The sequence below is a fragment of the Enoplosus armatus genome, chromosome 9 (genome assembly GCF_043641665.1).
Source record: "Enoplosus armatus isolate fEnoArm2 chromosome 9, fEnoArm2.hap1, whole genome shotgun sequence".
NCBI lineage: Eukaryota > Metazoa > Chordata > Actinopteri > Centrarchiformes > Enoplosidae > Enoplosus > Enoplosus armatus.
The window spans coordinates 15,029,586-15,052,929 of NC_092188.1; the positions used below are offsets into that span (position 1 = coordinate 15,029,586).

Consider the following 23,344-nt stretch of genomic DNA (forward strand, 5'->3'; position numbering starts at 1 on the left):
GCTTTCGAATGGCACGTTTTACTTCCGGTGTATCCCAGAGCTGATTTCAAAATAAAGGCTCATGAGCACAGATGAGAACCTTTATGTAGCTTTTCTAAATGGCAAAATATCATCAGTATAGTGTAATAGTTAATAGTTTAGCTTTTATTGACTTACGTTTTATAACCTTATATCTGATCACATTGTGTCAAATCTTGTGATTACGTGACATGTGAAATGACATTTTCTGTCCAGCAGACGGAGCTCCAAACCGTCTTATGGACCGGTTTTTCCAAGTGGGGCAGGTATGTTGTTCGTCATTCAACACATGTGAAAACATTGTTTTTGTCTATCTTTTAAGTCTCTTTAGTCTATTAAGTTTGATTGGCTCGGATTCCAAGTGAATAATTTCACACATGCAGTTGTAAGTTATCTCAAATGTGGATGTGGATTTGTTTATCTGATGTATATTAAATGTGCATCAAGTGGTTTCGTACCCATTACCCCCCCCTGATGAGGGTATATGCCGAAATGTTTAGCTTTGATGGAGCATGATGCTGCGATAAATACGTTCATACAAAGAACTCACTGATGGCTGTAGTGCAAAGTTTTTTCGTTTTTTTGTTTTTTTTTTACATTCATGCAGTTATTTTACTAAAACATAGAAACTAATAAAGCTAATGCAAACCGTTGTCGAGACGAGGTAATTATTTCAGAAGAACAAAACCATCAAACAGCTTACGAAGATTTAATGTACATTTATTCTTACCACGTGGAACATATAGTATAAAGATTTCATACTGAATAAATGATATTCATTGAGCCAAAAAAGGGAAAGGGAGGAATTTACATGTTGTCTTAGCTACATAGTCTGAAATACAAATATGCAGAATCCATGACTGAAGAAAAATCGTCAAATGTGTACTTCATCTAGTTTATTTTTGTTGTACCAGGAGATAACAGGTTTGAGCCGTGTCTGCCGTACTACGGAGCTGTGGAGAGACCAGAGGAGTGGGTCTAATCAGCGGGGACTGGAGGTCACGGACCAAACTCACATGTCAGCCTCAATCCCTCACCGATAACAAGTGTGAGAATAGTGACACAGACAGAGACAGACACAGAGAAAGGAAGTGTAATGTACAACATTATATATACACCACAGCAAAGCTGTATTTGAAGTTGAAAACCAGTCCTAAGAGGTGATTTCTTTTCATTAGGGTATTCATACAATCAAGGGATAAGAGGAGGTAAGGGTGTTGTAGGTTCTTGATACTTTGGGGAAGAAAGCCATTTTCTGTTTAACACCAAACTAAAATGACCTCAAAACTCTAGAAGAGCTGCATCTTCTGCTTCTGTGTGAAACGTGTGTTACAGAATGCTTACACTCAAGAGCAGTACGGTACAGAAAATGTCCTACAATCTACTGCACACTGCACAGGCCTCCCCGGTGAAGGTGTCTATTGACAGCACTTTGTCTACTGTCGGGCTGACTGGTGAGAATCCAACTACAGCAACTATAACCAGTAGGCCACTTGTCAGTCTGCTTCACCTCTGAACGTCAACCACTTACAGACTCGTAGTGCCCTCGAGGGGAGAGCTAGGGCACGCTGTGTCTCCCAAACTCACTGTAAACGAGACAGCAACTTTGGTTACAGTTTTTGTTTTTCAGCTATTTATTTATTTATTCATTTATTTATCTTTATTAAAAAGTACTTTCCCCCAAGTGCAGAACAGTGTCCCAACCGTGGTGCGCTGCTCTGTGTCATCCAGTTGGCATTCATGTTGCAAGTAGTGTCACTTTATGGGCATCTCTCTGGTTTGTAATCCACCACAGCTCTGTGATTACCCTCCTCGAGCAAGGACGGCCGGGGGAGGGCTCAGAGAATGGAATCTGAAGGATTTTCATAAATTAAAGACAGTCACTTGAACTTTCCTTGCCCCGTTACACACACAAGCCAGGTTTCCAGGGAAGAGGGGTTTGGGGATAAAACCCCCAAAAAGTGGAGCCACGGCTCCCTACAGCTGTCATGACTGGCCAATCAAAAAGAGTACATCACAGATAACATGAGAAACCAGCGAGTTCATTAGGGGAGACACTGAAAGGTCGAGGAGTCGGGACTCGTGTAGTGTGAACTCTGAGTGGTTCTCCTCCACCTTGGCTAAGGCGTGCAGAGCCCGGGCAGCTCGCCGCATCATGTCCGGGCTTGTGGGCTCGAAGTGCATCCCCTGTAGGTGCAGTAGAGAGCTCTGGCTCTGCTGAAGCTGTGTGGCAGCTAGACTGTCTTCCAGGAAGCCCAGCAAATTGCCCACACTGCCTTTTTGAACAGCGACTGCTCGGGCTGCCATAGTATCACCCTGGGCCAGGTTGGCTAGAAGGACCACCGCCATCTCCCTACAGACTGCAACCTTCCTGTCTCCGATTAGCCGCACCAGGTTCCCGTATAGCTTCTCCAACCGACTGAATGGCGGAGTGGCCAAGATGAGGTCCACATTGTTGTCTTGGATGCTTAGTTTGCTTAGCGTCTCCAGGACCAGTCTCTGAGGTGACAAAGCACTGTGGGGGCCGAGGGTGGGGAATGGGTCCTGGGCTTCTGCTGAAGGGCAGACAGCCCAGTGGAGAAGACCATCCAACAGAGGCAAGCAGATGCTCTCGGGGTAGATGGAGAGGTCCAGTTGGCCAGAGATGTTAGCCAAAGTGACCAGTGTGTTCTCCCTCAGGAGCCCCAAGCAGTCCCACCACCATTCATCCCTTTGGCCCATTCCCTCCTCTGAATCCTCATCTTTCTCATAGGTGAGCGGAGCCTGTTTGCGCTCAGGGTGCCTGTGGTGGAGCAGGATCAGGCGTCCCAGTAGAAGTAGCAGCCCTGGATGTTTGGACATCTCGTGGTCATTGCCTGGCACAAAGGAGAGGCTGCGGACAATATTGGAGACACAAATGCAGCGGCGGGCTAAAGAATCCTGCCAGTTAGCCAGTGCAATGAGCGGCCCCTCGTCTTTACTGTGAGGCTCATCCTCCAGGATTGTGCCAGTCGGCTGCGACAGCTGGGTTAAAATACTGCCGGGGAAAAGAAGGGGTCCATTATTCTCCTCGTTACTTTTAGCACCTTTCTCAACTGTCTTTGTCGCAGAATCTGTTTTCCCATCCTCCTCACTGCTGAGTGAGGGGCTGGCCTTCTCTGACACTGCTGCTTTCTCTGAGGAAGATGTCTCTTTTGGCCCTTCTTCTTCATCCTGATGCTTCCTTTTTTCTTCCTCAGTTGGCAAACAAATTTCCCGTATCTCTTCTTCTGGGACTCGTCGCCTCAGCAAAATTTGGGGCACAGGTATTCGTTCTCGAGGTTCCAAGAAGTCTTTGCGTGGTTCAAAGTGAGTCTGGATGTGTTCCGTTGAATCTCCCCCTCCAGCGCTCCAATGAACCAACCCACTGTCAAACTCTTGCAGTTTGCCATGATTTTTGGACTGGCCAGCCACAAATGGGTCTTTCTTTCGTACCACCTTTAGGGGAAACTTGTCAAACTTGCTGGCCTGTTTGGGCCTCTCATGGGCAGCTAAAGATTGTGATGAGCCTGTCTGTTCAGATGAAGAACCCTTGCTCTTCCTCTCCTCATCTTCTGTTTTCTCATCTCGACCCCGAGACTCAGAGCACTGCTCTCGCACTTCCTCCTCTTTCACATGAGCTGGCCCCTCGGTTTCTCGTTCCTCCTCTTCTTCGTCATCTTCTTCCTCTTGTTCCATGTCCTCAGCCCGTGATTCCTCTTCTTCCGTGCTGTCCCAGTCTCGTTTCAAGGCATCAGGATCAAGTAGTGTCCTCTGGCCAGGGTCCCCCACCTCATACTCTCGCAGAATGCCAAAGATTTCAATGAGGCAGCGTCTGAAATACTCAACCACCAACTCTAGTAGGCCAGGCAACTGAAGAAAGAACATAAATATATATTTATTTTACAATACATTTATTCTATAATATTAGAAATGATTATTATGCATAGTTATAAACCATCATTAAGGGCTCAATGTTAAGTCTCACCGTGTTGAGATCAAAGGTGGAAATACTGTTGTCATCATACAGGAGAATGTTGATGGTATCTAAGGCCCACGTACTCTCAGCCAATAAACCAGACTTTAACGACATCATGACTCTCCAGGCCTCCGGAGTTCCTAAGTCAAGACAAAAAACACAATTGGTACAAAATAGGCTCTAAGTAACAACATGGAACAATATAGGAAGAATAAGCAAAATTAGGCTGCGTTGTCAATAATAAATAACGTCAATATCACAAAATGATTTCGATATTTATTATCTATAATCATACCGATATCTTTCACGGTGAGTCTCCGCCGTGGTTTCAGGACAGGATGGGTAGCTTCTGTAGAGCCCGGGGGAAAAGGCATGTCTCTCCTTATTAGAGGCGACTGCACCGGAGGGGGCACTATGTGAGATGCAGGCACTGGAGGGCCGGCCTTCTGCATCTTCATCACTCCGTGCATATAGGGAGATTTACTAGGTGATGTCCTGCTCTCCATGGGGCGGGGCATGGAGGCTGGGCTGGACACCTGTGGAATGTGGTTCTGCACACCCTGAGGGGGCTGGTAGTTGGACTGTACTGAACGAGGCATGGGTTGGCCAGGCCCTGCTGGACCATAAGGAGGCTGCCGCGGGCCCATCTGACCCCCCCACTGGCCATCGTGATTCATGCGCTGTTCTGATGACATCATCTCCTCTGAGCGGTTCATGCCAGGGTAACCGGGTCCCTGGGGTGGGCCCCCAGGGCCACCCTGGCGGCCTGGGTAGTTCTGATAGTTAATGTCCCGTGGTCCCTGCCACATACCTCCCTGAGGACCCTCAGGGCCTGACTGCATCATCTGAGGGGGCATGTTGGGCTGAGCGTTAGGGCCTGTCGCTCCCTGCATCCGTTCACGACCAAAGGCAAAGGGGAACTGATTGCCTGGGCCAGGTGGACGGCGATCAGAGCCGGGGTAGGGCCCACTGCCGCTGTACTGATTGTACGGCTCCTGCTGTCCTGAAGAGGGTGCAGAGGCACCTCCTTGCTGTTGCTGCTGCTGCTGTGGTGGTTGTTGCCCACCATGGAAGGGCCCACTGTACTCCGTCTCATGACGTTTTGATGGAGGATAACCCCCTTCCACAGGACGTTTGTAACTCTACACATAAAAAAAAAAAAAAAAAAAGGTACAGAGAGACACACAATTATTTTTATTATATTATTTCACAAAATTGCAGTAGAAATGTTGTAAGATTGAATGGGTTTGTAACACATTTTCCTGCTTACAAAACAGAACAAAATATAATATATAATAGCAGCTCAGTCGAAGAGAAAATAACAATAAACAATAAAAAATTTGACATTATTTGATCCCAGTGTAGATTTAGTGTAGTGCAGATGGATCATTAACCTGTTGTTGTGGGTACATTCCAGGCTGCTGATTTGGGTAGGAGCCAGTAGGGGGCGTTCCCTGTCCAGGATACTGATTACCATAGGAATCATGCCTGCAAACATTATGCCTTGTCAGTTTCACCATGAACATATTATGCATCTCTAAATCACTGGATTAAGTCATGGCCCACTGTTACACATGTAAAGTCATACACACAGTCAACATTGTGGCATATAGTGATGAATTTACAACCAAAAAGACATCCCGTAGGGTTTCTTTGTTTACAGCTTCACACTCCATTACATTATACTATACCTGTCCCAGTTTATCAATATGATTCATTATTTTTCTCCAATCTAAATTCTGAATATAAATACCCAACTTTTTGTTAACTGCACTGCTTACTGGTTGGTAAATACAACCGGCCCCCAGACAATTTAAATAGGATTCACGTTTTAAATCGAAACCAATGCAATTCAATTCAACTGTCTGTGCTCACATACAATATCATCCACATATGATAAGCCCAGAACAAAGAGCTGTGAAGATTAAGTCAAATTTGTAGTAAATATTTTTCCCATGAAGGATGGCAACAATGTTCATGATATGATCATGTCATGATGAATATGTCAAAATAATGTGAAATAGGTTGTCTTGTGACAACACTGAAAAACCCTCACACATTTGCAGCATTTCTGAAACCTTCTAGGACTTGCACATAATTACATTAGGACTAACAAAAGCAATATATTCGTTTTATATGAAGAATGATCAGTTTCCATTGACAGTAGCTTTAAACCTAAGAAGCTTGGCAAATAAGTGCTATGTGAACTGACCGTGGCTGCTGTGGTGGGAAGCGATTTGGCGAATACATCCCCGTGTCGGCATTGGCAGGCATCATAGGGTTTGGCTGAGGAGCACCGGATCCCATGTTGCCCTCTGGGCCCATTCCTTGCTCCGATCTGGGAAAATCAGAACAATACACATAGAATGTTTTTTCATATATGGTATGTTGTAATTGGAAGCAATCCAGAGTGTCAGTAAAATAAATCTGTTGATGTATTTTTCAGAGCAGCAAAAATTGAGTGCACAACCTTTCTTCATCACAGAGACAAAATATCAGTACCCTCATGTGAGTGAGCAATATTACAAATTAAAATGAATAATAAATGAATGAATATATTGTTTATGAAATTCATCCTATTTTTTGTTTTATTTTACTAGAGTAAAGCGTTCTCACAGGATGGGCAGACACATGACAGCAGTATGATGCATGTACCACAGTCCAACCGCTACTTTTTTCACGTGTTTGACTGAATTTAAAGATTGTATTTGGCTCATCTCCACAACAAAACCAGGTCAATCCCTGGCAGTACATCATCAAATCAAAGTATAGTTAGCATAGTTTGTAAGAAGCCAGCCAATCCCATTGCCAATTCCCATGCCTTTCATGAAATTCAATTCAACAAATTCAATCTTGAAAGTTATGAGACACACTTTTCCTGACCTGCATGGGAACTTTGAGGTTTGACTTACCATAAAAATAGCTGCTGGTTATAACCAGCATTGTTCAATGACCTTGAAAATGCCATCTTACATTCAATGATTCTTACCTCCTTTCGTAGCCTGGTCCATAAGGATACTGTTGTCTGGGCCCCATTGGCATCGTGCCCATGGCCCCAGGCGGTCCCCTGTTGAATGGAGGCTGCTGCTGTTGCTGCTGCTGCTGTTGTGGCGGTTGCTGCTGCTGTTGGTCTCCTACCCCGCTGTTAGGGCCCTGGTTAGCAGGTAGAAACTGCTCCCCAACTGGAAATGCATTCAGAATTAAAGCCCATTTAGAACTGATTAACTGAATGGGTAATTAAGGAAGTACTTTAGTTTCTAGGATAACATAATCCATTCAGCTCTCGTCCATTCAGTGTGCCCACCTTTCCGCATGCTACCAAAGGGGTCCTTGTTAGGTTCGTAGGTGCCCATGCGCCCTTGCAAGTCTGGTGTGTTCATGCCCGACTGATAGGCGGAGTTGGGCGTCATGTTCTTCCTAGGGAAAGCAGGGTCACTTCCATCAGAGAAGGGGTCCTGCAGGTTAACGCTGCTCCTACAGAGAAGCAGAGGTAAGGGAAAGTGAGGAGATAAGAGACAGAAGAAAATGCAGAAAGAAATTAGTTTCTCCAATTACAATCTCTGTCAGAGGCTAGAATCAAATGGTAAAATCAGAGGTGTTTAACGAGAGTCACCTGGACCCGGGTGGCATGGGGGGCATCTGGGTATGAGGAGTGGAGGCTGGGGTGGGAGGTTTGAGGTCTCCCCCCTCAGCCATGGAGCTGCTGGTGGACTGGGGTGTCTGAGGACCCTGCAGAGAGCCTGACCCAGCTGTGGAGCAGAGGGACGCTTCAGTTCGAAATAAGAGAGGAGCAGAAAGACATGGTGCATTAGATTAATGGCACTCAAACACAGCAAGTTATGTTTCAGTTGGTTTAATAGTGCATGTATGTGGGTTACTGAATTGGAACTGCACTGTAACATGATAGCATGAGTTCGTCTCTAACCTGGAGAGGGTGGCTGGACCTTAGCAGCTTGGTTCTTTTTGTTGTCTGTAAAGATCTCAGGAGGAGGGTCCTCACCACGCTCAATTTTGCACTCAAAGGCGTACAGACACTGGATGTACTGTTTCTTCAAAGAACTGGCGGCACTGCTGGATGTCCCCACATTCAGGGAAGTGGCCAGATCACGCCATTTCTTATTCTTACTCACCTGGAAGACAGACGAGACATATTTAGAATAGAGATTACAATAGGAAGCAAGCAATAAATGTACTTAATGAATTTATTGTTGTTAATCAGTGCCATATTAACCTGTGCCATGCCGCCAATCTCTTTAACCGACATGTACAGCCGGAAGAGGTCGAGGGGTTTGCGCCCTACAGCGGGCAGGTTGGTCATGCTCATGGCTTTCTCTTCAATGAAGGCCAAATAACGGTCCACCCACATCTTTCTGTCCGGCTCTGGTCCTAACTCATACAGGCGTGTTATCTTTTCATTGGTTGTGGTGGAAGAGTTGGACTTCTGTTTTGTTCAACAGAAATGAAAACCAATTTTAAAACAGAGCGGAAATTCTACAGATGCACCAACAGAAGACATTTGAGGCGTTCACACTTCCAAGGTTTTTCAAAAATACTGTTGTTACAACATATAGTAGACAGCTTACCTTTTTGGACTCTGTCTTGGGCGTTACACTCCCATCTACTTTGTTATTCATCTTATTGTTCAACTCTGGGCTGGGCGCCATACCTGGACACAATGATAGCGCTTGGAATTAGCTGTGAAATTGCCACATTAAGAGAGAATAAAGCTAGGTGCAGTCATCTCTGTGCAACTTACCGCTTGAGTTATTGGCCATGTTTGGCCCCATTGGATAAGGTGATCCACCTTGTGTGTTCATCATTCCAGGCATGTTGTTCATGGGAGGGCCATAGGGTGGGCCGGAGCCCATCATGCCTGGAGACATGTTGGGGTAACCCGGCATCCTGGACGGAAGAGAAAATATATGAGCAACTAGTATTCATGAAAGTGACAAAGTGTGGTAGAGGTATCTCATATTGAAGCATAAGTGAGAAGTCAATCAGAAGTCTTGTGTGGTAAGGTAAATAAAGTTAGGCACTTGAGGATCCATCATAAACCAACCTGTTGTGCATGGAGTTGGTGGCAGGGTGCTGCATGGCTGCAGGGTCCTGGGGCTTTCTGTTCATGCCCGGAGGAGGACACATTCCTGAGCCTACCTGGGGTGGCATGTTGCCCATGTTAGGAGGCATGTTTGCACCTATGTTGGGGCCCATATTTGGACCCATGTTGGGGCCATAGGGACGTGCCCCCATTTGATTAGGAGGCATCCTTCCTGGAGGCATTCCAGCATATGGGGGTCCCCCACTCTGTCCTGCCATGGGGTTCATTGGGCCCATGCCCGGCCCGGTGTAGTTGGCGTTGGGCATGTTGCCATAGCCAGGTTGCCGTGGATAACCTAAGGATGAAATTATAACAAATCAGGTAAAGTAATCACTTGGCTGGAAATGTATACTGGTCTGGAAAAATCACTGCAACACTCAGAAGTTTATTCGTGTACAACAGTGAAAGTGGATTGTTATAGCTATGAGTCTTTTCCTGAAGAGCTCTGTGAGGCAGACTTTTCCCTACAGTGTACTAGCAGAGAGAGCTATGCACCCTGAGCAACAAGCCTTCGTCACAGTCTCAGCTCTACTGACAGGAGGCTCTGCTACGTCAGCTGACTCTCTGCTTCACAGCTATAAATAGCTGCAACAGAGTCAGAGGGAGGGACCAACGATAGCATGGTATTCCTATGAGGCAGAGAGATACATTCCATATGTTTATCTAACGGGAAATGTAAATGAGAAAACTTCACAAATAGATAGTAAATTAAGTGGAAAACTTCTATGAATTAAAACTTAAGCCTTACAAATTCCATCTCTAGAAGTATTTTCAATGAATCTTTTCACAGAATTTCAAAACAAAATTTAGCTCCCTCCCTTCAAGTCAAACCCTGACAGAGACAGTTCAACAGTACATACCTTGGGGGCCATATTGTCCTCCCTGCTGTCCATAGACACCCATGGAGTTGTTCTGCTGATATGGGCCCATCCCAGGATGCATCTGTCCCCCTGAGGACTGGCGAGGCGACAGTGCAGAGGCTGACTGGGGGGAGCCATAAGGGGGCATCTGAGGGTTTCTCTGCATAAACCCTGAAAGAGGGCAAGAGAGGGAGGCAGTGCTCAGACTCAGACGCTACAGCAAACACTCCTGACATGTTAATCTCTATGCACACTTTGCATTTAGACTGCAGCATACCTCTGTCCTGGGCCATCGGAGACTGGCTCATTGCAGGGTGTAGACTCCCATCTGACTGCACACTTGACGGCCTGGGAGGCATCTGGGTTCCTAAACAATATTATTTAAGTCAAGTTAGTGTGAGCTCAAAAAGGGTACAATATAAGTATGCGTTTCAAGCCACTGTGGTTATAATGTAGTACACAATGGTTAATCTGAGGACAAAGGCTGATTTCCATTTTTAAGACACAAGAATATGCATCTGTAAAGAATGTGTATCCCATCAGCCCCCAGAGTATGAATTAAGTAGTATTGCTCTATTAAAGACGTATTTGGCTGAAAGAAATGGCAAAAAGTTAATCAAAAAGTTAATCAGTTTAACGCTTTTCTGTCCAATATTAAAGCATGTTAAAATGTCAAACTTTAGCAAGATACCATTTGAGAAATCAAGAAAACTGAGGCAAGTAACATAAAAATGGTATTGGTTCGTATTTGGCTCCACTTTTTGGTCAGACTTTTGTCAAACAAGTCCATGTTGTCAACCTCCCACCATTCTCAAAGCCATATTTAACATCTTTAATTGACTCAGTCCTTACAAATGCATGTTTTATGAACGAGCATTGTTCAACCAACAGAAGAAAGCTTCAATGAAGTTTTAGAAAAAGATCGAGAATGGTATTGTCACAGTGTGTGGGACTGTCTTTTCTAACTTAAACGTTACTTAAGGGGGAATTTTAAATCAGAAAAGGGTTTAAGAGTTTGATAACATCAATTAAGTATAATAGTACAGGTTGTTCTTGTTAGTGTTCTCCATTAAATATGTGGACAAAACTCAAGCATTTAATGATAGAATGTAAGTTGTCTTGTTTCAGTGCCCACCTGGCATGTTGGCGGGTGACAGCGGTCCTGTGCGGGGTGTGCTGGCGCTGGCAGGGGAGCCGGCTGGAGAAGGTGAAGGCCCTCGGATGCCTGGCAGGTGGGGAGACGTGTGAGGAGAGAAGGGCGACTGAGCCTGGTTACTCTGTTCGCCCTGGCTGCTCGATACGCCGGACGTGCTCACACCAGGACTCAGAGCACCTTCTGTACCTGTAGGCAGGTCATCGATGGACCCTGATAAGTCCTGAAAACACGTACAGGAAAAGCAGAGGTCAACAAACACTGTATATTTAAGAAAAGGAAAAAATTATAATTTATGACTTAAGAAGATTCAACTCTTGTGCATTTTGACAATTTTTTTTTACAGATTAATCATAACTTTTATAGTATTGTAATGTTTATTTCAAATACTGGCTGTAGTGTTAGCATGTTGCTATTCCTTCTCTGTTGTTTATATACGAGTGGCAAACATACCAATACTACACACACAGACCCAGAGGCCTTTGTCCTTATTTATCTTTTTCAAAGAGATATGAGTGCACATTAATGCCGGGGGTTGTCATGGTTACCAAGGTTTGTAGGATGTGAGCTGAGTCAGCATGTAGCAGCAGCCTTGCCATGTGATTTCAATACACAAACAAACTTTTGTATTCATCTCAGATTTACTCATTTATCCAGCACTTTTTCCACAAGCATCAGCCACACGGCCGTCTCTTAACAACCACTAACGTGCAGCGGCACACAAAGTCTAAACTCCTCAAGGGAGGGAGAGCACAGCAACCACAATACAAGCATGCAGCAAAATACCTGACATTCAAATTAACACCAAGGGAATTTGAAATGTAATGAGCCTCATATTTTCATATATTTGATAAGTAGTAAAATTCACATGTCCTGTGTAATACAAACTACTAGGCTCACCCTCTTACATGAGGGTTAAAAGCAAAAAAGGCTTTTTATGTCCCAGCAGTGAAATAACAAGCATAACTGACCGGAAGGCTAGAGGGGCGGCCTTGACTGTCCTCTGGGCCTGATTTAGACTGAGTGGATGGAGGGGCATTGGACTGAAATGAGTCCTGGGACACCTCCTAAAAGAAATCAGAACACATGCTTAAGTATACTGCCAGAGTTACGGGAAAGCATGAATGTGAAATGAGAAAGATAATTAAGTGTGATGAATATGGTCCCAGACTGAGGGAAGTACCTGCTGTTGGGGAGGAGGAAAGCGCTGATAAGGTGACTGTTGTGCTTGCTGCTGCTGAGGGTTCTGTGGGTACGCTGCAGGCTGGCCCTGTGGGTGTTGGCTGTGTCCCGGTGGCTGCTGTGGAGGCTGAGACTGTGCCTGCTGTTGCTGCGAGGGGGGCTGCTGAGGCCCCTGTGTGGATCCTGGGTAGTTGGCCTGGCCCTGTGATCCAGGGGGATCCTGGGAACTTGGCTGCTGCTGGGACTGACTGGGAGGACCCTGCTGCTGGGCGTAGAGAGACTGGCCAGACTGTGGGGCTGAGGTTTGGGAATAAGGTGGCTGAGACTGTGGGGGCCCTTGGGATGGGCCTGGCAGTGGCCCCTGGGACTGTGGGGGCATGTGGGGCTGCTGATATGGTGGTCCTCCCTGGGTAAGTGGAGTAGAAGTTGGCGGAGGGTGAGGTTGCCCCGTGTAAGGTGTCTGGCCACCCGGTTGTCCTGGCGGGGGCTGGGTGTAGGGGGTTTGCTGCTGGCTTGGGTGGGGAGCCTGGCCAGGCTGGGCATAATATGGTGCCTGACCCTGAGAGCCATAGCCTCCTGGTCCCTGCTGTCCATAAGATCCCATCTAAACAGAATACAGAAACACTAAAGTCTTCAAATACAACTGAAGAAAAACACAGACTGATAAGATAAAAGTGAGGACTTATTTCTGAATCATGTGAAATACCTGTGGACCATATGGCATGCTACCCATTCCTCCAGGGGTACGTCCTTGCATCCCCACTGGGTATCGCTGGGGACCTGGAGGGCCATAACCCTGGCCAGGGTAACCGGGCCCCTGTTGTGGACCTGTGGGGGGCCCCTGCTGCGACTGCTGCGACTGCTGACCGTATGGACTCCCTGCTCCGTATGGTTGACCTCTCATTTTTCCCATTGGATCAATGGGACCAGGTGGCTGGACATGGTAAGAACACGAGAAAATACTTTAAGTCAACAACCAAACAGCATAGGAGAAATCTAAATAGAAAGTGCTACAACTTACATGCAGCCCTCCTCTTTCTTATACAACTTAATTATGCCATTACAGTGTTTTCTTCAACGTCCATAAAATACTTGGCTGCATTTTGTAACTTGCGCAGGACTAAAAGTGTAAAAACAAACTTCAACGAATGAGGAAATTGTGCTTTTTTTCACCTTATTTCCCACGGCCATTACCCTGATTTTTTTTCACCTCACTTTGCCATAGTTTCGGAAGTCAACAGAGCTATATATATCTACTTTCGAATGGAGGGCAGTCTGCCCAATCTTAAACATATCCCAGCTGTGCTCCTGTTTTGAGCCTGGTCCAAGTAGCTTTTTTTCCTGGAGAAGGCAGTTTGGCTCTGGATGAATGACACCAGAAATGAAGGAAGTACTTTCACAACAGCCAGAGAGGGCGAAAAATGCATGAGAGCATACTCTGTCTGTAGCCCAACAGTTAGTATAAACGTTCTTTCTCAGGTAAAAACTAGCTGCCATATCTCAATCATCAAAGCCATCAACTTACTGCTGCGCTATGTTAGTGCCTTACATTTAGGATCCAATTATTCCCTCACCTCCACCAAAACTATTTGGCACTAAAACATGGGGAATTTTATGATAATTTTGACAAAAGAACATCTACTCGAAAATGAAAAGGATCCGCTTACATCAAGTGAATTCCCACATGTGCACTTTGCTGAGAAGAGCGTCCTCAGCTTAACAACAGCCCTTTACAAATACTATGCAAAATACCTTGCGTGACATTTTGCAGATCCAAGATAATGAAGTGAAATAAATAAGAGCAGCACATGGCTAATCTGCATAAGACAGAGAGGAAACTCCCTTGGCTGGTGAGAGATGGTGGACTGCCTTCTGATTGGCTTGGGGGGAGGATTGGGGGAAATTCTTTGCAGTCACACAGTCAAACTTGTGTGGCATGCCAGACACAGCAGCAGCAACACACACATCCCCCACAGGCAGAGGTCACATTTTCCTTTTGCTACCTGTGTAACAAGTTACAATATGAAAAAACAAAAAGGTGTCTATCAATCTATCATTTGTTTATCTAGGGAACATCAATGATAACAAATAAGGTGGTATGTAAATAGAAAACAAATAGAACAGCAGTTGTTGCCTTAAGCCATTTTGTTGTAAACATTTAATGACTGTAGTAATGTGTTTATGTGATTTTTGGATTTGATACAAATCAACACTACTCGTATTCAATGATGCAGAGTGCAGTTGTCACATGAGTTCATACTTTCGCCATCAAGCACAAGTATGTGATAGTAGTGGTTCTGATGGTAATATTAAAACTATGCCACATGCATGCATAGAACAAACAGCTAGTGTCTCATTTGGGGAAACATTTGTCAAAAGGTCAAATGATAACAATAAAAAACAGACATTATCCATTGTCCCTGTTGCTCCAACACAACGTGTTTTGTTGAAATTGAAAAGTGGAGCAGAGACGAGGAGTCAAGCAGTAATACCTCTGGTGACCCTGTGATGACTTAATGCTGAGTGTTCTTATCAGCAACTGTTGCCTTGCATCACATGTAATTATAAATGGCCATGAGCAGCGGATGAGGAGCCAATCAGATTTCAGCTAGCATGTCAACCAAAGACCAACTATCTCCTGGCTTTGACAGCAGGATTTTACCTCCACAATTCAAATCCCAGTGCAAACTGCAATCTGCAGGCTGCAGTCACTCACTCATATCTAGCTGAGCAGACTGTTTACAGGCAGCATGCATGGGAACCCCATCAGCTTTTCAGCACAGGGAAATTCATTTAATCAACATGTGATCAAAATGTAATATTTTACATCCTTTCCTGACATCTTAAAGGACATTTAACTCATTTTTACTGAACATACACACGCCATTTAACCAATCGTGAGAGGCTGATTCGGCATGCAACACATTCCTTCCGTCGTAGCCACAAAATTATAGCTTATCGGACAAGAAAACAATACAAACGTGAGTGTTTAAAGGAACTATCATAAACTAATATGTGTGAGAACACGTTACCCTTGGTATGCCCGTGTAGTATAAACACATTTATAACAGAATACATTGTAAATTAAACGTATAATGCGCGTAGGAAATCTATCTGGGGGGGAAAAAGCGAGCCGTTTCTCTTAGGCGAGTCTTTTCGCCCCTTTTCAAAGTCGGGCCTTCTTGGCTCCCTGAACGTCCTTACATCGTTTCAACAACTTATCTTCAAGCGGCACGCTAGTATTGCTACATACCTTTGCAGATATATTCAAAAACAACGATTATTTAACGGTTTGGTGTAAAAGAAAAAAACACACACGAGAGGCAGCCATTTTAGAGTCTTTGCGAACTAGTATCAGACAATGGCTGGCCTGCTACGTTGTGAACTAGCTAGGAGGAGGGAAGGAGACGTGCTAAAGCCCACATCATGTTCCTGCAATAATGTGACTTTACCTGGTTTCTAACTAGCGACTGCCCGGCACTTCCCGGGCTCATAGGCGACGGGAGATGGGTTCTTTGTTGCCAACCCGGATTGCTCCCTCCATACAGACTGCTACTGCCCATGTCTGCTGGTCCCTTAACGTTACTAGCTCCTTCCTGGCTACTGTAGTCGCTAGTCGGGTAGTTTGGATATGCCCGCGTCGAGCTGGGGGAGGTTAGGAGCTTGTTGAGTGTCGGTGTGGATGTAGGTTGAGGGTTTCCAATGTTATATCTCTGGTTATTGTAAGATCCAGCCATTGCCGTGGGTCCTCCCGCTGGTGGCGGCGGCGGCGGCTGCTGCTGCTGCTGCTGCTGCTTAACGTTAGCTGGCTGCCCCCCAGCTGTCGGCGCCTGGGTACTGCGAGGGGAGTTCATGGCGTACGCTTGGCCGGGATAAGGAGTCCTGTTCGGGAATGGGTTATAATTGTTAAACTGGTGGTTTGAAAAGCCATGGTCGTGTGAATTAGGTTGATACGGGTCCATCATGTTGCTCGACTGCACGACCGGACCCGCAGCAGCTGCCATGCCAGGGCTTTGTTGTCCGCCATGTTGATGAAAAGGGGCCCGACCGTAGTGCTGACTGTATCCGTACGAAGGTGGAGGAAAAGCGGGGCCGTGGTGATGCACCAAACTGGGGTGGTTATTTCCCTCCGGTCCGACAGAGTCATTCTGGTTATTATTGTTAGCCCTGGGCGGGTTCCCATTCCCGTTCTTCATCTCAGGTTCCCCTCCTCCCCCTGCATTTCCACCGTCGGCCCCGTCCTGCAGATCCCCCCGGCCCGGCGATCCGCTGTCCAAGCCTGGCTGCTTTTTGTCTGACTGCTTCTCCCCCGGTACCGACTCCTCCTTGGGGTCTCGATCCGGCTTTTTGAGTTCGGAAGGCGGGCTAGTGTTAAGAGTGGCGGCGCTGACGACCTGAGCGGCCATGATATACCCCCCCCACCTCTCTCTCTCTCTGCGAGTCAGTCACTATCAAAAGCTAGCATTGAATATAAATAATTGTTTATAACCATTTATCCTTGTGCCGATTCATTCCCACCCCTTATACCGGACCGAATCCGGCGGCCATCCCCCCGGTTCCGGTTCCGTAAATGGGTTAGAGATATGATGGAGGCTCCATACAATGCGTAAAAAAGCGACAGAAATTGTTGTGGGAGTTGTGTTACTGAGCCCGGGTAGAGGCAGGGAGCGAACCCAACCAACACGAGGCTTCGCTACATACAGCCATTTTACTGAGCCGCACGGATGGCTGCAAAACATGGACTGGGTCTGCTCCACTGCGGAGTGGACTTTTTGTTTTACAACCTCACATTGTCTTTTTTTCTCCACATAGGTAGAATATTTTCTCCACACGAAGAGAGTCTAATGCTCACACAACTCATTAATGTTGTGCTACCAATATGGAAAAAAACAATACTTTAAATCACCCACCCCGTAGACTGTGTGTTACAAAAAATATGTATATGCATGGGGGGTTTCATGAGTGATCAGTGCAGGGGGAAACTAATTAATTCATGACATATAATTTTTCAAGTGTGTATGTGAGTGTTTGCATAGATGTGGATGCCACAGCTGCAAATGTAAAGAGCTGTACTGCACACACACCAAGATGGGTATTAAATGAAATGATTTAATTTAGCCTGACTTGCCATACACACAATTATAATTCTTACTTGGGGTAAAAAGGAGTAGTAATAGTCATATCTATAAATGATCTGCCTTTGTAGACTGGAGCTTTTAGTATATTCCCACCTGTGTTTCTGAGTGGTATTTAGGCAAGCAAAGGCAAAACACACAGGTTTTTCCAGAGCAGAAGGAGGAAGCCTTGCAGCAAACGAGACTACCAATGCACATTCCCTCTTATTCCCTCCCCTGCCTGCTCTGCCTGCTCTGCTCTCCTCTACCACCCCCTCTCCTCTCCTCTCTGTCTGTCTCTCACTCCAGCAGAAACACTCCTCTGCTGAGTGTGGGGGGATGGGTGCACAGGCTCCAGCTCCCTCTCTCACCCTACTAACATTGAACTACGCCGTACAGAGAAAAAACCCCAGACCTTATCTACCAGACAGAGGATGCATGAACAGTTTCAAAGTCTCCTAACAATTAGAAAAACGGAGCATTTGCCCCCCTCTCTCTCTTCAGTCAAATGAAGCAGACATTTTTGGCATCCTCAAAACGCACACACCCTGTGTGCACAGCTTTGAGCAGGGGTGGGATGGTAATGAGAAGTGTGTGTTAGCACGAGGGTTTTTTGTTAAAAATAAATAAAAAGCAAATACATGACAATCTTAATGAGGTGTTTAATAGTTCGACTAGGTATTGATTAAAATTCAGATTTTCGGTGTACGTGGGACGAGATTGCCTTTTGGTTTCTCTTCTCACTCTCGACTCACACACACACACACACACAAAAACTGTCTCTCGCGCTCTGTTTCACACATACACATAGGCGCGCGCGTACATACACGCACACACATCTACCTCTAGGGGGCTTAAAGGAGAGAAAAAAAGGCAGGAAGTACCAGTGAGAAGGCATTCTTGATCACATGTACAAACATCGGAACACAATTTAACATTCTGCCTGACACACCCCCCTAATGCACGGAGAGCGCTGCGCTTTGCAGGCAAGAAGCAGGCCACATATAATTTCACAGCCACATCATACCACACAGGGGTAATGTGATTTCCCACATCAGTGCGAGCTCGCAAAGTGGATCACGCTTTATTTTAGTCTGGCTACAACGATGCACGAGAAGCGCACGCACGGACACGCAAGCCTCATGTTTAATATGTTTGTGTGCGTGTGTGTGTGTGTGTGTGAAGGCGACTAGACGTCGTGTTTTAAGGTACATTTAAAATGCGGACGTGAGGTTTTAAACTGGGTTTCACAGAAAACACCGCAGTGTAACAGCCGCAGTGGACAGACACAGCTCCTCCAAGTTAAGAGGAGACTTAGTTGCTTTTAGAAAGACAGAGGGTCTTCCATCCCAGAGACCAGACACAGGGCCAGTTGTGCAGAAACAGATTTAATGTAGCTTCCTCTCCCCGCCTGACTTAATTTTTCTGCTCTGGCTGCTGCGAAAAGTTGTGGCAGACTTTTGCGGATCTGGGAGGAGGATTTGCAAGCACATGTGCCATCTGCTGGACAAAAGATAGACCCAACACAAGGACTCGCTCTTGGCCAAAGTCATTGCTACTTCTGATGTGTTGCCGATGTTTTTTGATTTCCCTCCTCTTTATTAAAAATTGCTCTATTGACATTATGCAGTTAAGTTATTAATAAGTAGCTCATGATTTCTTTCGATTTATGGGATCAAACACATTCCATTTTACCCAGCATGTTGCATAACCCCCATTTTAACTGAACAGACAGCCTCTGTAAACATAAAATATGTAGTGTTCATGTGAATATTTACCCATCCACTGCACACACACACACACACACACACACACACACACACACACACACACACACACACACACACTCAAATTGCACTTGCATCTCTGAGGCACAGCCGATTGTCAAGTTCCATTATATTCCGCTGCATATCAAGAGAAACGCACTGTCTGCTCTCTGTATCTTTCTGCCAGACATACTCCTCACTAATATATGCACATGGCAGGAGGGTACGCATGAGGAAAGTCCAAACTCCTCTGTATAATCTTTACTGTAACGTTCATCCCCAATTATAAAACAAAAGCAACACTTTTTAGTGACTTAATTTATGCACCATTAATCTAAAATTAGCAGCAAGGAGTATCAACATGAATCTTATATTTTCCATTAATTCAAACCCATAGAGAATACAAAAAACAATGTCTATATTAATTGCAGACACTTTATTGTTATAGAATGAAGATGACATGATAATAACTAAAAAACTAAATGAGAGCCTTTATATTTGATTGAAGATGTCCTTGTTGACGATTATAGAGAGCAGCGGCAACTGAAGAAAAGCTCAGCCTTTACTCCCTTCAGTCGTCCTCATTGTGATTTTTATGAGGCGTGGTGCAACCTTGAAGCCTCTACAGCACCCAAATTTAGTTCCCATCTCTCCACTGCTTTTGTAGAGAGGCTAAGAATTCAGGCCAAGTGAGATGGATGTTGCCAAGACTCCCCTGGTACAGTATACTGGTGCTAAAAAGACAACCAGCTTTGTCCTTTCATTTGGGCCTTTCAATTTACAGGTCCATCACTTCCTCCTCCACAGTCTTTCCGCTGGTTTCAACATACCGCTCTTGCACTCCAAGCGTACTGGAGTGCTGTTAAAGAAAACATAACAAGATAACACATTTTAAAATTCACATTGTAGGTTACTTTTAGCATAATTCACTCTAAATCATTCTAAACAACAGAGTATTCAGTATTTCAGCCACCTCCCTTAAATCTTCAGGTTTGATTTTAAACCAGATGAGTCACAGTGAGTCACCACAGTGATTAGGAAAGGATACGAGTCGAACTGGAAGTCTGCTCCCACAGCAGCTGACATCATGGCCTGCAGATTCCTCTCCTCCAGGTCTCCAAAGCAGTAGCCATTGGCTTTGTCCACTGCTCGTAAGACCTGAATCATGCTCTCTTTGTCCTGGAGACAGAAAAGAGAAGCATTTGATTGGGGGGGGGTGATTCACTGGAACTACCCCATGACCAAATGTTAGCTGAAAAAACTCTCACTGAAACTGATAATGTGCTGTTTAAAGACATGTGTACTTCTGGTTTCTGAATAATTTGTATAAGATAGTAATATATAGATAAGTAATCACATGTCCTCATTCTCTTTTCCTATTTTTATTCTACCAGTCAGATCTGCTACAGCATACAGGCAGACTTCTCCCTTGAAAAGATTTTGAAAACTTGTTTGAAACATGGTAATGCAGCCTGTTCAGCCTTGGCCTATGTTTATCCAGGTTTTTTATAAAATAAGCTTCACATGCATACAAAGCCATGAAACCCAAAACTTCCTCCAATGCTCAGAGTTTAGCATCTTGTCTTCCTCAAGGTCAAAAGTGATTTTGCCTTTAAAATTTGCTGTGTTAAGTACAATTGGTTACCAAGGTAACTAGTGGCTGCTAAACCTAAAGGAGGTAGAAAACAGAAATGCATCAAGGCTGCGTTTTTCACCATGGTGGAAACAAGAGTGCCAACCTGCCATTTGTATAAATTACTAGTCCCATATGCTGTGATGGCACAGTGGTCTAGACTCCTGTTCCTGGATACACACGCACACACACACACACACACACACACACACACACACACACACACACACAGGATCATATCAGTCTCCATAAAGACATAATGTCAGGGAACAAATACAGCGTGCAGACAGCCCACTCCCTTTTAACAGTCCAATCCATCTGCAGAAAATTGATCCAGTGTTCAATTTCAAATGCTAAAATGATTTACGATTTACATGTTGAAAAAATGAAATTCTTGGAAGGGAGCCATTTTGGCATAGGTGGATTAATGTTGGAGTTTAACATGTTCGGGCCGGTTCCACTCAGTATGGATGTTCTGTGGGTAATAAACCCCTTAACACATCATCTAGAAAAATATAACGAAGGAATTCTTATGACGCTGTCCACTCAACATCTCTCAGCGGCCTCGCATCATCCCACAGAAAATAAATACAACATGAGACAAACTGCAGATACAGTAATTAATTAATTTGGTGCCAAAATTGCTTTCAGTTGAAACATGGAAAAAAAAAAGCAGCCAGTTATTCTGTGCCACAAACAGAAACTAAGCCTTCAAGGCCTCATTGCTGTATATGACAGAGCGATGTTTGATAAAGCCGGTCAGGCTACATTAGGACTCTTGATTTTTGGATAAAGCTCAAAGCAGACGTGACATTTGGCTGAGCAATAACCTATTCAAAAAAGGAGAAAAGCTTTGTGTGTAGCCGAGCGCAATGTATAGTAGCTCTGTGTTAACATTCGAGCAGCAACAAAACAACAACACCCAATGCCTGGTCAGATGGGTAAGCAGATAGAGAACAATGTTTTTCTTTTTTGGTGTCACAAAATGACCAGAGAACATGCATGCAGACTGAGCTGTTGGAGTAAATATGTATCGAACAGTGATACCTGAACGTTGAGAGGAACAAAAGAGACAAGGCTGTAATCTTGTATGACTTCTGCCAACTTTTCATTTAGACGGTGGAACTTTTTAAAGAAGGGGTCTGCAGCCAGGTGATCGAGAAGATAGGTCAGGTCCATGACCTCTGTGTAGAAGTCAAGGTTGAACGCTGTACAAGAATACAGACCGGAAAAATGTTACCATGGTAAATTGAAAATAAATCAACCTCTGAATAAAATTACTGGTGTGTGCCTTAGAAATATAAGAAAGAATCCTCTGTCCTTATTTGTATTTTATATATATGTGTGTTAACAGGCCCTTAACTTACCCAGTTTGCCATACTGCTCAATCAGGTCCATCTTAGAGAGGACGTTGACGTGGGGAAGCTCCACATGCAGCATGGTGGACAGGGAGGTACATAGCACAGAGATGAACTTGGCTGGGTCGGCGCAGTAATGAGAGTCCACGAGGTGCACCGCTGTCAGCTTAAAGAAGCGAGAAAGTGTGAGAGAACGACAGTCATGAGAGGTGGAATCACTTTAATATTATGTTGATGCTGTACATACTGATAACATCATTCCCATCCCTGAATGTCTAAGATGCTCACCCTGAAATTCCACTTGGACAGCTGTGAGAATATACTCTTTACTGAACTCTGGTGGGTGTAGAGCTCCACTTGACCAGGACAGTCAAACAAGAAGTAACAGTCACTGTGCTGTTTCAGCTTGTTCTCTAACCAGTCCAGATTTGCTTCAACATACTCCATACAGTAGAGGAGCCCGCCGTTGGGCCCGAGCTTCAAGCCCTCCATGACATCGTCCAGAGTGACCAGCTCGGAGATATCTACCGCACAGGAATACGGTAATCCTTCGTTGGCAGGATCCATGTTCACCACAACCACCTTGCGTCCCAGGTGAGTCAGGAACTCCTGCATTCCTCGGCAGTAAGTGGTTTTTCCTGAGCCTGGGGGTCCAATGACCACCTGGCCGAAGCGTAGAGAGGGCGTTACTCCTGTCTGGCTGGACATGGTTTCAGTGCCACTGGAGAGACTCACATTAGATGGGACCAGGATGTCACAGGGGCCACATGTGTTGTGCTATGCAGGGGGTCAGCATCCAGGTTTTTACCTGGGAGGGTCACATCAGCCAGTGTCAGATAAAGTTCAGCATGAAAGAGGCTGGAGTCAAGTTCAGCCTTTCTAACATTTACTACTAAAGCGAAAACTCATCTAGATGCTGAGGCAGGACTAAATAAATATTGGAACACTCATGTTAACTAATGAATAAAACTTCCCAACTTTAGCTAATTAAACCTTCATATGTGACACGGGAAAGCTAACTAATGCTAGCTACAATTTCTGTTACGACAATGTGGACTTGTATTTGTAAATGTGTTAAGTACTGATGGATAATTACCGTGTGCCGCCGTTTTGTTTGCATGCGTACCACAACTGCTAGCTAACTGGCTAACCTACTCCAAAGTACATCCGGGTTACATAACCGATG

General features: G+C 45.0%; 2 protein-coding genes across 2 annotated transcripts; both read right to left on the reverse strand.

Moving 5' to 3' along the window:
- Window positions 1–742: 742 nt before the first annotated feature.
- arid1aa (AT-rich interaction domain 1Aa) lies at window positions 743–16,693 on the reverse strand. Its single transcript, XM_070911612.1, has 20 exons — window positions 15,740–16,693; window positions 12,994–13,221; window positions 12,289–12,891; window positions 12,077–12,172; window positions 11,088–11,328; window positions 10,230–10,319; window positions 9,953–10,123; window positions 9,054–9,387; window positions 8,751–8,896; window positions 8,578–8,660; window positions 8,226–8,435; window positions 7,920–8,124; window positions 7,608–7,761; window positions 7,299–7,468; window positions 6,984–7,176; window positions 6,207–6,332; window positions 5,389–5,482; window positions 4,290–5,136; window positions 4,004–4,134; window positions 743–3,888 (listed from the first exon to the last, which is right to left on the reverse strand). Exons 1-20 carry the CDS (start codon window positions 16,691–16,693, stop codon window positions 2,005–2,007), a joined length of 6,960 nt encoding a protein of 2,319 aa, XP_070767713.1. The 3' UTR covers window positions 743–2,004.
- A 2,895-nt stretch (window positions 16,694–19,588) lies between these two features.
- gpn2 (GPN-loop GTPase 2) lies at window positions 19,589–23,297 on the reverse strand. Its single transcript, XM_070912315.1, has 6 exons — window positions 23,255–23,297; window positions 22,447–22,966; window positions 22,168–22,324; window positions 21,848–22,008; window positions 20,216–20,346; window positions 19,589–20,018 (listed from the first exon to the last, which is right to left on the reverse strand). The coding sequence occupies exons 2-6, from the start codon at window positions 22,864–22,866 to the stop codon at window positions 19,946–19,948; spliced, it is 942 nt and encodes a 313-aa protein (XP_070768416.1). The 5' UTR covers window positions 22,867–22,966; window positions 23,255–23,297; the 3' UTR covers window positions 19,589–19,945.
- Window positions 23,298–23,344: the final 47 nt, after the last annotated feature.

What these genes read in the sequence shown, in the direction of transcription:
- arid1aa (XM_070911612.1), bottom strand. Translation starts at nt 16,693, where the DNA reads ATGGCCGCTCAGGTCGTCAGCGCCGCCACTCTTAACACTAGCCCGCCT. An exon ending in CCCATGCCACCCGGGTCCAG is followed by an intron (nt 7,469 to 7,607) that starts GTGACTCTCGTT and finishes GCTTCTCTGTAG; the next exon opens with GAGCAGCGTTAACCTGCAGG. An exon ending in GAATGTACCCACAACAACAG is followed by an intron (nt 5,137 to 5,388) that starts GTTAATGATCCA and finishes TTTTATGTGTAG; the next exon opens with AGTTACAAACGTCCTGTGGA.
- gpn2 (XM_070912315.1), bottom strand. Translation starts at nt 22,866, where the DNA reads ATGTCCAGCCAGACAGGAGTAACGCCCTCTCTACGCTTCGGCCAGGTG. An exon ending in TGAGCAGTATGGCAAACTGG is followed by an intron (nt 22,009 to 22,167) that starts GTAAGTTAAGGG and finishes ATTCTTGTACAG; the next exon opens with CGTTCAACCTTGACTTCTAC. An exon ending in GCAGACTTCCAGTTCGACTC is followed by an intron (nt 20,019 to 20,215) that starts GTATCCTTTCCT and finishes ACAGCACTCCAG; the next exon opens with TACGCTTGGAGTGCAAGAGC.